This window comes from Carettochelys insculpta, chromosome 8 (genome assembly GCF_033958435.1).
Source record: "Carettochelys insculpta isolate YL-2023 chromosome 8, ASM3395843v1, whole genome shotgun sequence".
In the NCBI taxonomy this organism is placed as follows: domain Eukaryota; kingdom Metazoa; phylum Chordata; order Testudines; family Carettochelyidae; genus Carettochelys; species Carettochelys insculpta.
In genome coordinates, this window is record NC_134144.1 from 13,333,615 (window position 1) to 13,346,152 (window position 12,538).

Genomic DNA, 12,538 nt, shown 5'->3' on the forward strand with positions numbered 1-12,538 from the left:
TTCACTGAGATGCAGCATTTTTCAACTTGCTTCTATCATACAATCACTTAACTCTGCTCACTTATGCAATGGGTTTCTCAACATGCAGGTTTGGTTGGTGATTACAATACTCTTGAAAACAGGGACAGAAGGTTCAAAATTCTAGTGAGAATTTCACTCATCACCTGTGGAACTACTTTTTTTATTTTCAGACTTCAGTGAAGAGCAACTGTGTATTCCTGTCGGACATAAGACAAAAAGGCAGAACTTATTTCAAAGACTTTCCCAAAATTGTCTTCCTGACCAAGGCTTCTGGGAAGACATATAAGGAAGGTGATGTTATGGATTGTAACATTTTTCTTTAGGGTTTGTATCCTGCCTTACTACATGTGTCTTCCCAGTATCCCCTGTGTGTTTCAGGGGACATGTAGCAAGAACCTCATTATTTGATATTTAAAATATAGATTGTACTTTCTCCATGTTTTGTCCAATCAGGAATGAATCAGAGCCTCAATTTTGGTTTTTGGTAGTGAATTGGACAGTTGGAAAATGGCTTTGAGATCCTTGTGGGTGGAAGATTCTCTATAAAAATAAGTCCTTATTCCTTGGCTAGTATTCACCACCTACTACAAAATTATATATGGGATAACAAATACATGGAGATGAACATGGTCATCCTATGTAATTTAAGCACTTTTAGACTACTCTAAAAGAAATTTTCCAGCATAGCTTTGACTTCTGAACATAAACCCCAGTTGCTCAGCGCATTCAGCGGAAGGCAGCCTGGAAAAGCCTGTGTGTGATAAAAGGATTGTTGAAACCAATACAGCCTTCTCAGAGGGGGTATGAATGTCTTATCAGTATACAGTAAACTACGTTTGAACTGAGATTCAAATAACTAGACTTCTCAATTAACCAGCAATCCATCCCATGTGTGAGCAGCCGGCAGCTCCTTTGCTCTTCCACCCAGTACCCTCCATCCAGAGCAGCTCACCGTATGGCATGGCGCCCTGTCCAGAGAGGCCCACTGGATGACCATGTGCAGGTTGGCTATAATGGCTCACTGTGCAGTGCCCCACCCAGAGTGGCTTGCAGCACAGCCGCGTGCGAGCCAGCCAGAGCAGCTCCCTGCCCAGCACACCGCCCCGGTCCAGAGCGGCCATGCACAAGCTGACCAGAGTGGGTCCCTATGCTTAGCATGGTGCCGCGCCCAGTCTGTACGCCAGAGCCTACTAGAGCTCCAAGATCTTAAAATGTTACTTTTCTTTGCTCCCTGAGGATGCAAATTTGTGGAGAATAAGGTATATTCAATAGTACGTCGATGAAACCAGAATCAGGTCTCTCTCCTGAATGCTCTCCCTGGTCCCAGGTGCCTTTCCAAGATAGGGCACGGCCCAAGAGAAGAGAAGCACTTCTGAAAATAGGTACTGAGGAGGTCAGTAAAAGTGACAGTAATTCCATCTGTTTTAATAAGCAGATTGAGCTAGTAAGTCTCCTGCAGTACCTTGTCAATTTCCCTGTCTGCAGTCCTGGGAAGACAGCTGCCTTCTTGTTTTGGTAATCCAGGAGATAAAGTTCAGTATATCTCACAAGGGTTGGTATGGGATTCACTACTTATACATTAGTATTGTCATTGGCTCCCTTGTTCAAAAGTCTTGTGTTGCAATTCATTAATTTATGTAGGCAGCATTACCTTTGGATTGACCTGTAACATAACCACCTTCTTCGAGCGTGTGTTCATGTGCATGGCAGTCAGGTATATGTGCATGAGCACTGTAGCTGGAAGATTTTTTTTCCCCCTAGCAGATAATCATAGTGTCAGTGTGGGCACCCCTTGGAGTGGCACCTTCATGGCATCCAATATTGAGCCCTACCAACCCATCCCCAGCAGTGCAGAGAGATGCCCTGGGGCGAGAGAAGAAGGGGGTTTAGTTCTGTGCCTTGGAAGGGGCGGGGCCTAGGGCGTTCAGCCCCGCGCCCCTCGGGGCACATGCAACAGCACTGCCAGAGCAATTCAAAGGGGCCCAGATCTCTGTTCCATGGTCAACTGACCCCCTTTGCCCCCTGTCCCCTCTCTAGTTCCTTCTCAGCACCAGTGATGGTTAGTTAGGACATCCCTGTGCTCCTGTCTTCATGAGCACAGTTGCAGTTGGCTTTATTGTTACCACTGTAAATAGTTATTCTTGAATAGTAATCATTGTAGTTAGTAGTTAAGTTGGGCTCTTTGGGGGAGGGGGACTCCCCTCCCTCGAGTCCCCGATACTTGGGCAGACTTAGCGGGGAGGGATAGCTCAGTGGCTTGAGCTTTGACCTGCTAAACCCAGGATTGTGAGTTCAGCTCTTGAGGGGGCCATTTAGGGATCTGGGGCAAATAGATTAAAAATGGATGGTGCTTGGCCATGCCAAGAGGGCCGGGGACTGGACTCAATGACCTCCCATGGCCCTTTCCAGTTCTGCGAGATGTGTATCTACATATATGATTATTATAAGAGCAATCTTCGTGCTTTGTGTCTAAAGTGTCTGGGCAAAAGCCATCAAAAGGATCGCTGCTCCATTTTAAAACCTTCAGACCTCAAACCTTAAAAGGTCAGGCTCAGCATCTGAAAGTTGTTTTGATGGAGGCAGTTCTTCCACCACAATCCAAACATGGGTCTTCAGACCTGGCACAGAGCATCTCATCATTGACTGGGAGTGCTCCAGTGCTGTTGGACATACCAGCCCTGTGCAAGCCCTGCTCGAGACCCCCAGGTGATGTGCAGGCTCCAGTCCCAATCACTATCGATCTGGCAGGAGAAGGACATCATATTCAGCTGGGGACCACCACTTCCACCAGGCATCATGGCCTGTGCAGTAAGAGCAGGCAACACCATGGCCCTTTTGAATCCCCTGGGCCTTCCACTAGAGCCAGGGCCAAGGTTCTCATTGCTACTCCAGGACAATGTTGGTGGTTTCCACTATGGGAACTCTGGCACCAGTGATCCTGCTACCGGCACCAGTGACATCTGGGCTGGCACCGTCGACCACAACACTGGAGGTGGTTCTTGCAGCGACTGTTGCATTGATGCCAAGGATGCAGTTTGCGCAAGGGGAGTCAACTCCATTCCGTTCTCCACCAGCCCCAACAAGGGACTTATGGGGGAGTGCGACTTCTCAGAACAAGTCTCCCATGGAGTGAATGTCAGGGAGTAACTGCCCCTTGTGGGAACTTCATCTTCATCACTCCCTTGATGAGGTGATAGTGGGTACAGCTATGGCCGCTGCCGTGGAGGACAATAGGGGTTCTCCAACAACTTTTGAAGAAGTTTTTTCTTGGGGGATAAGCATCTAGGCAAAGGAAGCAACCAAAGATGTATACCTGATGGCTGACATTCTCACCCTTTTGGGGCCTACATATGTTGCCCTGACACAGATAAAGACAACCTGAAGACAGTGTGGCAAGCCCTGGCCTCTGTGCCTCCCCACTGCCACACAAAACGAAAGGCAATATTTTATGCCATTTTGTGGTGATGAGTACCTTCCATAGAATCATAGAACACTAGAATGGGAAAGGAACTCAAGGGGTCATCGAGTCCAGTTTCCTGCCCTCTCGGCAGGACCAAGCACTGTCTCAACTATCCCTGATAGGTTTCTATCTAACCTACTCTTAAATATCTCCAGTGACAGAGATTCCACAACCTCACTAGGTTATTTATTCCAGTGTTTAACCACCCTGACAGTTATTAGACATTAGGGAAAACTTCTCTTGCTGTAATTTAAGTCCATTGCTCCTTGTCCTATTCTCAGAGGCCAAGGACAACAATTTTTGTCCCTCCTCCTTGTAACCCTCTTTGAGGTACTTGAAAACTGCTATCATGTTCCCTCTAAGTCTTCTCTTTTCTAAACTAACAAACCCAGTTCTTTCAGTCTTCCCTCATAGGTCATATCTCTAGACCTTTAATCATTCTTGTTGCTCTTATCTGGACCAATTTCTCCACGTCTTTCTTCAAATGTGGTACCCAGAACTGGGCACAGTCCTCCAACTGAGGCTATGCCCACCCTTCCCCTGAATCGCTGGTAAAACAAACCAATGAGTACATAAGAAATGGTGAGGTGAAGCACCTTGACCTTTATGTACACAAAAGTTACTCCAACAGTGACCTGCAGCTCCGTATTTCGAACCAGCAGACCACTGTGAGTAGGTACTCCTATAATACAGCCTTGTCAGTGGCAAAATTTGCAGAGCACCTACTGCAAGAGTCTTGGGACAAATTCTCAGCTAAGGTGGAGAAGGGCAAGCTGACCTCCAGGGCCACTCTACAAGTGGCCCTGGATGCAGCTGATGTGGCCACCTCTGTCATTGTCACAGGTACTGCTAGGAGGAGGGGCTCATGCCTCAAGGTCTAGGGCTTCCTGGATAAGATCCAACAAACCATTCAGGGCCTCCCCTTGGAAGGACCATCACTCTGTTCCAGTAAGACAGTTAAGAGACTTTGCAGCCTTAAGGACTCAAAGGCTTTTGACTCTAGATGCTCAAATTTTTATCCATCTATGAGCCACCTTAAGAACTTACCATGAACCTGAGAGTCACGTTAGAGGAGTAAAGATTTGAGCTAGATGCTGTATGAGAGATGCCTTGTTTAATATGGGGGTAGAATTCAAACAGTTATTGGTTTGCTCAGATAAGCCTTTCCCGTCAATTGCTGATGGTATTAAATGTGGTGTTGTGCCAACTTGTGCTACCAGCATCGGGGCACTGTTTTGATTGAGATAAAGCAATGAACCTTGGCATAAATGTCCGATAGAGAATACCTCTACTTACTAAAGGAAAGTGTATTAAGGACCACATTTGATGTGTAGCTTCCGTATGGGGCACTATGGCTTTGTGAATAATATTCTTCTGCACTGTTTAAATTAGAGAGAGACCAGACTAAAAGCATTTAACTTGAACCTTTGGCAGTTGACATGAGCTCAGTCTGAGAGGCAAGTCCTGCCTACTTTTGGGTTTCTCAGTCCATATCTAATTGAAATGGGTTGTTATATTGTTTTGTGACATTTGAAATGTGGAACTCTATTTCCATCCCCCATTCTGTTTTTATTCTACTTTCTGACCAATTAAAAGTTATTCTAGAGTGCTTATTCTTCACTTCCCAGTTTGGAGTCTGTTTCGTGAAATATTGCTGCTGCGAATGCTCCATTCAGAGAAACAAGGAGAATCTCCTAGACTGAAGGAGAAGATGGAGATTCTTGCAGTACACAGTCATGAGACCGGTACACCATGACTTATATGTTTTTTTCCAATCAAAAAAGAACTTGCAGATTTCCCTGTCAAGTCACAGAGATCAGTAGTAGTTTAAAATGGAGACAGTGGGACAAATCCTGTTCTTGCTTGGAATTTGGTCTGATTTTTTTTCTTTATGTAGTATCAGACAGTTGTGAGACACACACAACTGAAGGGCCAAAATTTTTATAAGTGTATTTGGGAAGCCTGTTCCCTCCCCCCACGAAAGTACTGAGCATCTGCCCTCCAGATAAGGCACCTTTTTAAAATTTCTCAAGTTGGGCATCCAAAATCACTAGTGTTCCCAAAAACGTGTGTCAGAGTCCTTACCTCCAAGAACTGAGCATTGCGAGAGGGTCAGGCCAGAAAGCTAACGAACAGAGGGATACCGTTTCCAGACAATGGTCACGTTTCTTAGATGCAGGCAGCTAGCACCCTCAGCGAAGACATAGCCATATGACTGATAAGAAGATATGTACCACCAAGCTGACAAGGAGCCTTTCCTTGTTAAGGAATCACCAGTTGGGTATCTAGGACACCTGATAAGGGAATGTAAATGCAAGTGAGTTACCTTCTTGGCTTTTTTGATCAGCTGTTTGTATTGACATGCATTGCTTTCTCTTGTTTTTTGGGCTCAGGTTTGTCTTATGTTCTGTCCCTAGCATTACAAGAGTTGAGTCTGTTCTGTAAAAGAGATGCCAATGGCGTTGGAGTATTATATGAGCTGCTCCGATCTCCCTGGCTGCAAGCACTCCTAAAGGTAAAGCCCTCTGTGTCTTCAAGGCCAGTCTTCCGGGGAGAACAGTATCTCCATCTACTGTCTGCCTCACTGTGCCATCTGGAGACATCAGGTTAATTAATCCAGATACTTCCTGTTAAGTGGAAAAGCCCAGTGTACCTGGCCAATTGGGTAGTACCATGCAGTCACAGTGAGATTTAAGGTAGCAAACTGTACCTCAGGTGTAAAATTGGTGTGATACCCTGTTTTGTATGAATGAATAATGAAAAGTGCTAATGTGTGAAGTGTTATTTCCTATATTATTTGCATTCATGTGACATATAATTGAGGGCTGTATGCTAGTGTCAGATCTTGAACTGGGAAGGAGATTTTCCTTTCAGACAAAATAGTTCAAAAATCTAAGTTAAACATTTTAGAAGGAGATGAATTTTTAAAACACTGTAAATGGGCCCAGAAACAAAAATTAAAAAACCTTCCAGAGAATAAAATTTTCATTGAAGTATTTTAAACTGGGTGATTTCCTATAACTTTGCTTTTAGACCAAGGATTGTAGTTGGGAAAAGAAGGAAATAGTGGAATCTCTGAGGACTGCCGTATTGAATTAGACCATTGGTCCAATGAGCTTGTCATCTTGCCTTTGTCAGTGATCTATTAGTTTATCTTAAGGTGGAAAATCTAGTACACCTTTGCAATGTCAGAGATTTAACATTGGGCTCAGATGGTAAGTTAAGCCTTAAATCAGAAGGACTGATGGCCCTTATGATTTTTTTTCTAGATAGTCCTAGAAAATCCTTAGTAGTGGGGCATTGCACTATGTGTATGTTTCCATATGAATGGATCACATCCTGAATAGTAACAGAGAGAAAGCTGTGAGAGTCTATATACTATCAAAACAAAAAAGGAGTCCAGTAGCACTTTAAAGACAACAAAATAATTTATTAGGTGATGAGCTTTTGTGGGACAGACCCACTTCTTCAGACCACAGCCATACCAGAACAGACTCAACATTTCAGGCACAGAGAATCAAAAATAGTAATCAAGGTTGACAAATGAGAAAAAACATTATAAAGGTGAGCAAATCAGAGAGTAGAGAAGCAGAAGAGGGGGGTGTCAAGGATTAGATTAAGCCAAGTGTGCAAAAGAGCCCCTATAATGGCCTAAAAAATTCCCATCCCAGTTCAAACTATGTGTTTAATGTATTGAATTTGAATATAAAAGAGAGTTCAGCAGCCTCTCTTTCCAAAGTGTTGTGAAAATTCCTCTTCAATAAGATGCAGACTTTCAGGTCATTAACAGAATGGCCCACTCCATTAAAGTGTTGGCTGACAGGTTTGTGGATCAGGAGTGTTTTTATGTCTGTTTTATGCCCATTAATTCTTTGTCTAAGAGAGTTTTGAAGTCTGTCCAATATACAAAGCATCTGGGCATTGTTGGGACATGATGGCATATATGATGTTAGTTGAGGAACATGAGTGTGCTCATGATTCTGTGAATAACCTGGTTAGGGCCAGCGATGGTATCTCCAGAATAGATATGTGGACAAAGTTGGCAACAGGCTTTGTTGCAAGGAAAAGTTCCAGGATGGAGGCTGTCTGTAGGAGAGAACAGGCCTGTCACCTAGGGCCTTCTGGAGTGTGGCATCCTGATTAAGAATAGGTTGTAGGTCTTTGATAATGTGTTGCAGTGGTTTGAGTTGGGGGCTGTAGGTAATGACCAGTGGTGTTCTGTTCTTGGCTTTTTTGGGCCTATCTTGGAGTAGCTGGTCTCTGGGTATTCATCTGGCCCTGTCGATTTGTTTCGGCATAGGGTTTGAGGAGGGAGTCCACGTAATTGGATAGTCCAGTGGTAAGGGCGCCAAGACCTGAAATGATAGGGTGTTTGGGGTTTCCAGGTATGTGGATTTTGGGAAGTAAATAGAATAATCCAACATGGGGCTCAGATGGTGAGTCTGAGTGAATAAGGTCCTGAGTAGCAGCAAGGAGTTCCTTAATTCCTTGCCTGGTGGGTAATTCAGGTTTATGAAAATTTGGTAAAGATCTTGTAGTTTTGGGTCTCTGTCAATAGGATTAGAGCAAATGCGGTTGTTACCTACAGGCTTGACTGTAAACAATGGATCTAGTTGTGTGTGCAGGATGGAAGCTAGAAGCGTGTAGTTAAGTATAGCGATCGGTCGGTTTCCAGTAGAGTGTGGTGCCGATCAGGCCATCCTTGATTTGTAGTGTAGTGTCCAGGAAATGTATCTCTCGCGTGGAATAGTTGAGACATAAGTTGATGGTTGGGGTGCAGATTGTTAAAGTCTCTGCGGAATTCTTCTAGAGTGTCTACACCAGGGGTCCAAATCATTAAGATGTCATCAATGTATCTTAAACAGAGGAGGGGTAATAAGGGACGAGAGCTGAGGAATTGTTGTTCCAGGTCAGCCATAAATATATTAGCATATTTGGTGCCATGCGGGTGCCCATAGCAGCTCCACTAATCCGGAGGTATAAATTGTCCCCAAATTGGAAATAAGTGTGGGTGAGAACAAAGTTACAGAGGTCAGACACCAGATTGGCTGTTGTGACATCAGGGATGGTATTCCTGATCATTTGTAATCTGTCTTCGTGTGGAATATTTAGTGTACAGAGCCTTTACATCCATGGTGGCAAGCATGGTGTTGTCAGGAACTTTTCTAATGTTTTGTAATTTCCTCAGTGGTATCTTGGAGATAGCTGGGAGCGTTGGTGGCATAGGATTTAAGGAGGGAGTCCATGTAACTGGATAGTCCAGTGGTAAGGGTGCCAATACCTGAAATGATAGGGCATCTGGGGTTTCCAGGTTTGTGGATTTTGGGAAGTAAATAGAATAATCCCAGCATGGGGCTCAGATTGTGTGTCTGAGTGAATAAGGTCCTGAGTAGCAGCAGGGAGTTCCTTCAGTAGTTGTTGTAATTTCCTTTGGAATTCCAAAGTTGAATCAGCAGAGAGAGGTCTGTAAAATTTGATGTTGGAGAGTTGTCTGGCTGCCTCCTGTTCATAGTCTGACTTATTCATGATGACAACAGCACCCCCTTTGTCAGCTGGTTTGATTATAATGTCTGGGTTATTTTTGAGACCCTGGACAGCATAGCGTTCAGCATAGTTGAGATTGTGTCTCATTTGGTATTGTTTGTAGATAATGTCAATCTGAGCATGGTTGCAGAAGCATTGCACAGTGTGAATCCATTGAATGATACTGCATTGTCCTCCTCCACCCCCCTCCCCATTTCACCCTAAAGGTTTATGAATGCCTTCATCAATCTGTCAGAAGAAAACCAGTTCCTGTCACACCCCAAGCACACGCACTGTCTCGGGAGGTGAGATTATATAAGACTATATTCCTTTTTTTAAAATAGAGTCATAGAATACTAGAACTGGAAGGAACTTCAAGAGGTCATCAGGTCCATTCCTTGCACTCATGGCAGGACCAAACGCCATCTAGTTTTTCATCGGCGTGCAAGGTGGGAGATTAGCCCTGCCCCTCATTCCCCAAGAAGCAGGGAGCTTCCTGAAAGCCAGGCTGCCTGTGGATTAACAAAAGAGCAGATAATGCTACCAGCCACCTCCTAAACAGCAAAACTGTGCGTCTTTATTTATTTATTAATGAAGCTGTTGTAAGTAGGGCTATTAATGATTTTAAAAAGTGTCAGCGGCATTGGGACCCTCCACAGAAGTCGAAAGGTCAAATTTCAGCATTCCATCTTGGAAGGGTTGCTGGCCCTTGATCTAGATCATCCCCGGCAATGTTTGTCTGTCCTGATCTTAAAAATCTTCAGTGTTGGAGATTCAAAAACCTTCCTAGGCAATTTATTCCAATGCTTAACCGCCCTGACACTTCAGAAGCTAAACTTCCCTTGCTGCAATTTAGTCCATTACTTTTTGTCCTGTCACCAGAAGTTAAGGAGAATAAATTTTTCCCCTCCTTTTTGTAACACCATTTTAGGTATGTGAAAGATGTTTTTATGTCTCCTAATAGCCTTCTCTTTTCTAGACTAAACGAATCCATTTCTTTCACTCTTTCCTCACAGGTTGTTTTTTTGACCTCTAATAATTTTTGTTGTCCACCTCCTTCCAAATTGGAGAAAGTCCAGAGAGAAAGCAACAAAAATTATTAAAGGCCTAGAAAGCGCATAATACTCTGCATATCTGGGGTGCAGTCTGTCCAAGGACCTCAGGGCACATCACAAGCGTTAATGAAGTTAGCCTTGGACCCTAGTGAGACAAGTTGCTAATTTTCTCCTTTGTACCATAGGTGGTCAAAAGCACATAGAGTACGTGGACTGTCCAGAATCTGACACTCTGTGGCAAAGTAACTATGAGTTCCTGGCCTGTACGCAGGAATTTCTGGGGGTGGTGGTGTGTGGTTTTTTTTGTAAATTGTGGACCACTTCCCTGTCCCCACAGTGGGACCTGCCGCCTCTGCCCCTCTCCAGCTGGCCCTGCCTCATATTCCCCTTTCAGCCACCCTGGCCCTACTCCTCTCCCTCAGCATCCCTGCACAGGGGCACTTGCTGCCCTACCCTTCTCCCCACTCCTACCTGCTCTGCTTGCCAGGGTCCTAGCTGCTGCACACCCAGGGTTCTCCTAGCTGCCCCCAGCCCCAAGCATGCACCATGGCTCTCCTGACGGCATGCGCAGCAAGGCAGCAGTGTTCCCTCTGAGATTTTTTCCATCCTTGGACAGGTTGAATTTTTCTCCTGGGCAGGTTAAAATTTCTTATATGCAACACCAATACTGAGATCATGTGTAGATGTATACCACCTATATTAACAAAAAGCCTAGATAGAAATATATGTTGTAAACGGTCTGTAGGTGTGGAAGAAAATATATTAAAATGAGGGATAATTAACAAGGATAAATGCTTATGATGTTTATTTGAATAGGAAATCAAGTAAAAAAGAAAATGAACTCTGCTCTTAGAGCACCTGCATTATCATCCTTTCTAACAACTCAAGCTAGTGAACGCACCAAAATGCATATTATCCACACACAGCTCAGCTCTAAGATATTAAGTAAATCTATGAGTCAGTCAAAAATTATGGAATGGAGTGTGGGAGGCTCAGGGCAGTAGGTTGGGGTGTGGGGGTGCAGGAGTAAGGGTTGAGGTGCATGGGGTTCAGAGTAGGGGGTTGCAATGGAGGGGAGCAGAAGTTAGGACAGGGTGCTGGGGCTGTCAGGTGTTTAGAAGTAAGGGTTGGGGCATATGAGGGGCTCAGAGCAAAGCATCCGGGTTCATGAGGGTTTGAGGGCAGGGTGTAAGTGTAAGGGGGTACAGGAGGTGGGGGCTGGGAGTGGGCATTGGGGTACAGTGTGAAGGGGAAAAAGAGGACAATCCTGGGACTGGGTTGTCTTACCTGGCCACTGATTTTTAGATGAGAGTGGTCTTCTCAATAATTACTTAAAAACCTCTCTGAAGAGCCATACATTTACAGCTAAACCTGAATACTCAGGTTGTGCATCTAAATATCTATGAAAGGAATTTTTTGAGATGTGATTTTAGAAGTTTGAGCCACAAACTAATTAAATATTTAAAGCAAATTTTACACAAAGGTCTTGTGGACATAATATGCAACTTTTTTGAGTAAATTCATGGTTGGCATGTGCCTGTTAAATGCTTTTAATTACCAGTTAATGCCTCTCAGGTTCTGTTATGCTAATAGGTCTGACAAGCTGGAAGGGGTTTTCACTGTTAAAAGAGCCACTTTCAGGGGAAGAGTCATGAGCCCACAAACTGCTGTGGTAGGAGTTTTCAGGAAGGGCCAGAATAAGAATAGGAAGAGGGGAGAGGTTGAGTGCTAAGAGCTGGGGGAAGCATTACCTCCCATTGCCTCTTATACCCACAGCTCTTGTCTGGGAGGTCGGGGTGCAGTCACACTCTTTACCTGTCCCCCCACATGCAGGCCCGGCCCTGTGCATTAACAGACAGATCAGCCCTCCTCCCATTTCATAATCTGTGTTGTCCTAAGAGTTGACTATGAAGGAGCCTGATGGGAAGATTTTAATCAGCTCAGGACAGAATTAGCTGGGAGCTTAATGGCTCATGCTAGAAGCTTATATTTGTAATGAAATCTGTCTGTAGCACTGAAGAGGGGAAGGGAATTCACTTACAGCACGGAGTTAAAGAAAAGGTCTGTTATATCCTGGTTCACCAAATGTAGTTCGCTACCGTGTTTAAAATGCATCCGGTTTCCGCTCCAGGTGGTGGAGCTGTTGCATGGAGTCCCTCAGTCTGCAGAGATCAGAGAGTTGAGACGACTTCTGCGGAATCCACACTTCAAGGCAAGTGCTGGCCACTGGAAGGGGAGTCGAGACATCACTGCTGAAAAAACTGAAGTACTGTGGGAGATGAGATTTGCAGCTGCCTGCAAATGACAGCAAAGGAGGCAATTGAGACTTGGATTAGTTATGGCAAGGAGAAGTTAGTGGATAATGGTATCCGTGAATTTGCAAGTGCGAGATTGTTTTTCACACCTCTGAAGTCTGTGGTGTGTCTACACTACACAGCTTATAGGGACTCGTCTATGCACTCCTGCTGACAAAGCACTG

General features: G+C 44.5%; 1 protein-coding gene across 1 annotated transcript in view; it reads left to right on the forward strand.

The window, feature by feature from the left end:
* The first annotated feature begins 301 nt into the window (after positions 1-301).
* Positions 302-12,538, forward strand: part of MPP4 (MAGUK p55 scaffold protein 4) — a 41,631-nt gene continuing 29,394 nt past the window's right edge. The window contains exons 1-5 of the mRNA XM_075000875.1: positions 302-312; positions 5,110-5,226; positions 5,899-5,996; positions 9,232-9,309; positions 12,191-12,271. Coding sequence (XP_074856976.1) covers positions 5,145-5,226; positions 5,899-5,996; positions 9,232-9,309; positions 12,191-12,271 — 339 coding nt within the window. The 5' untranslated portion in view covers positions 302-312; positions 5,110-5,144. The remainder of the gene's footprint in view (positions 313-5,109; positions 5,227-5,898; positions 5,997-9,231; positions 9,310-12,190; positions 12,272-12,538) is intronic.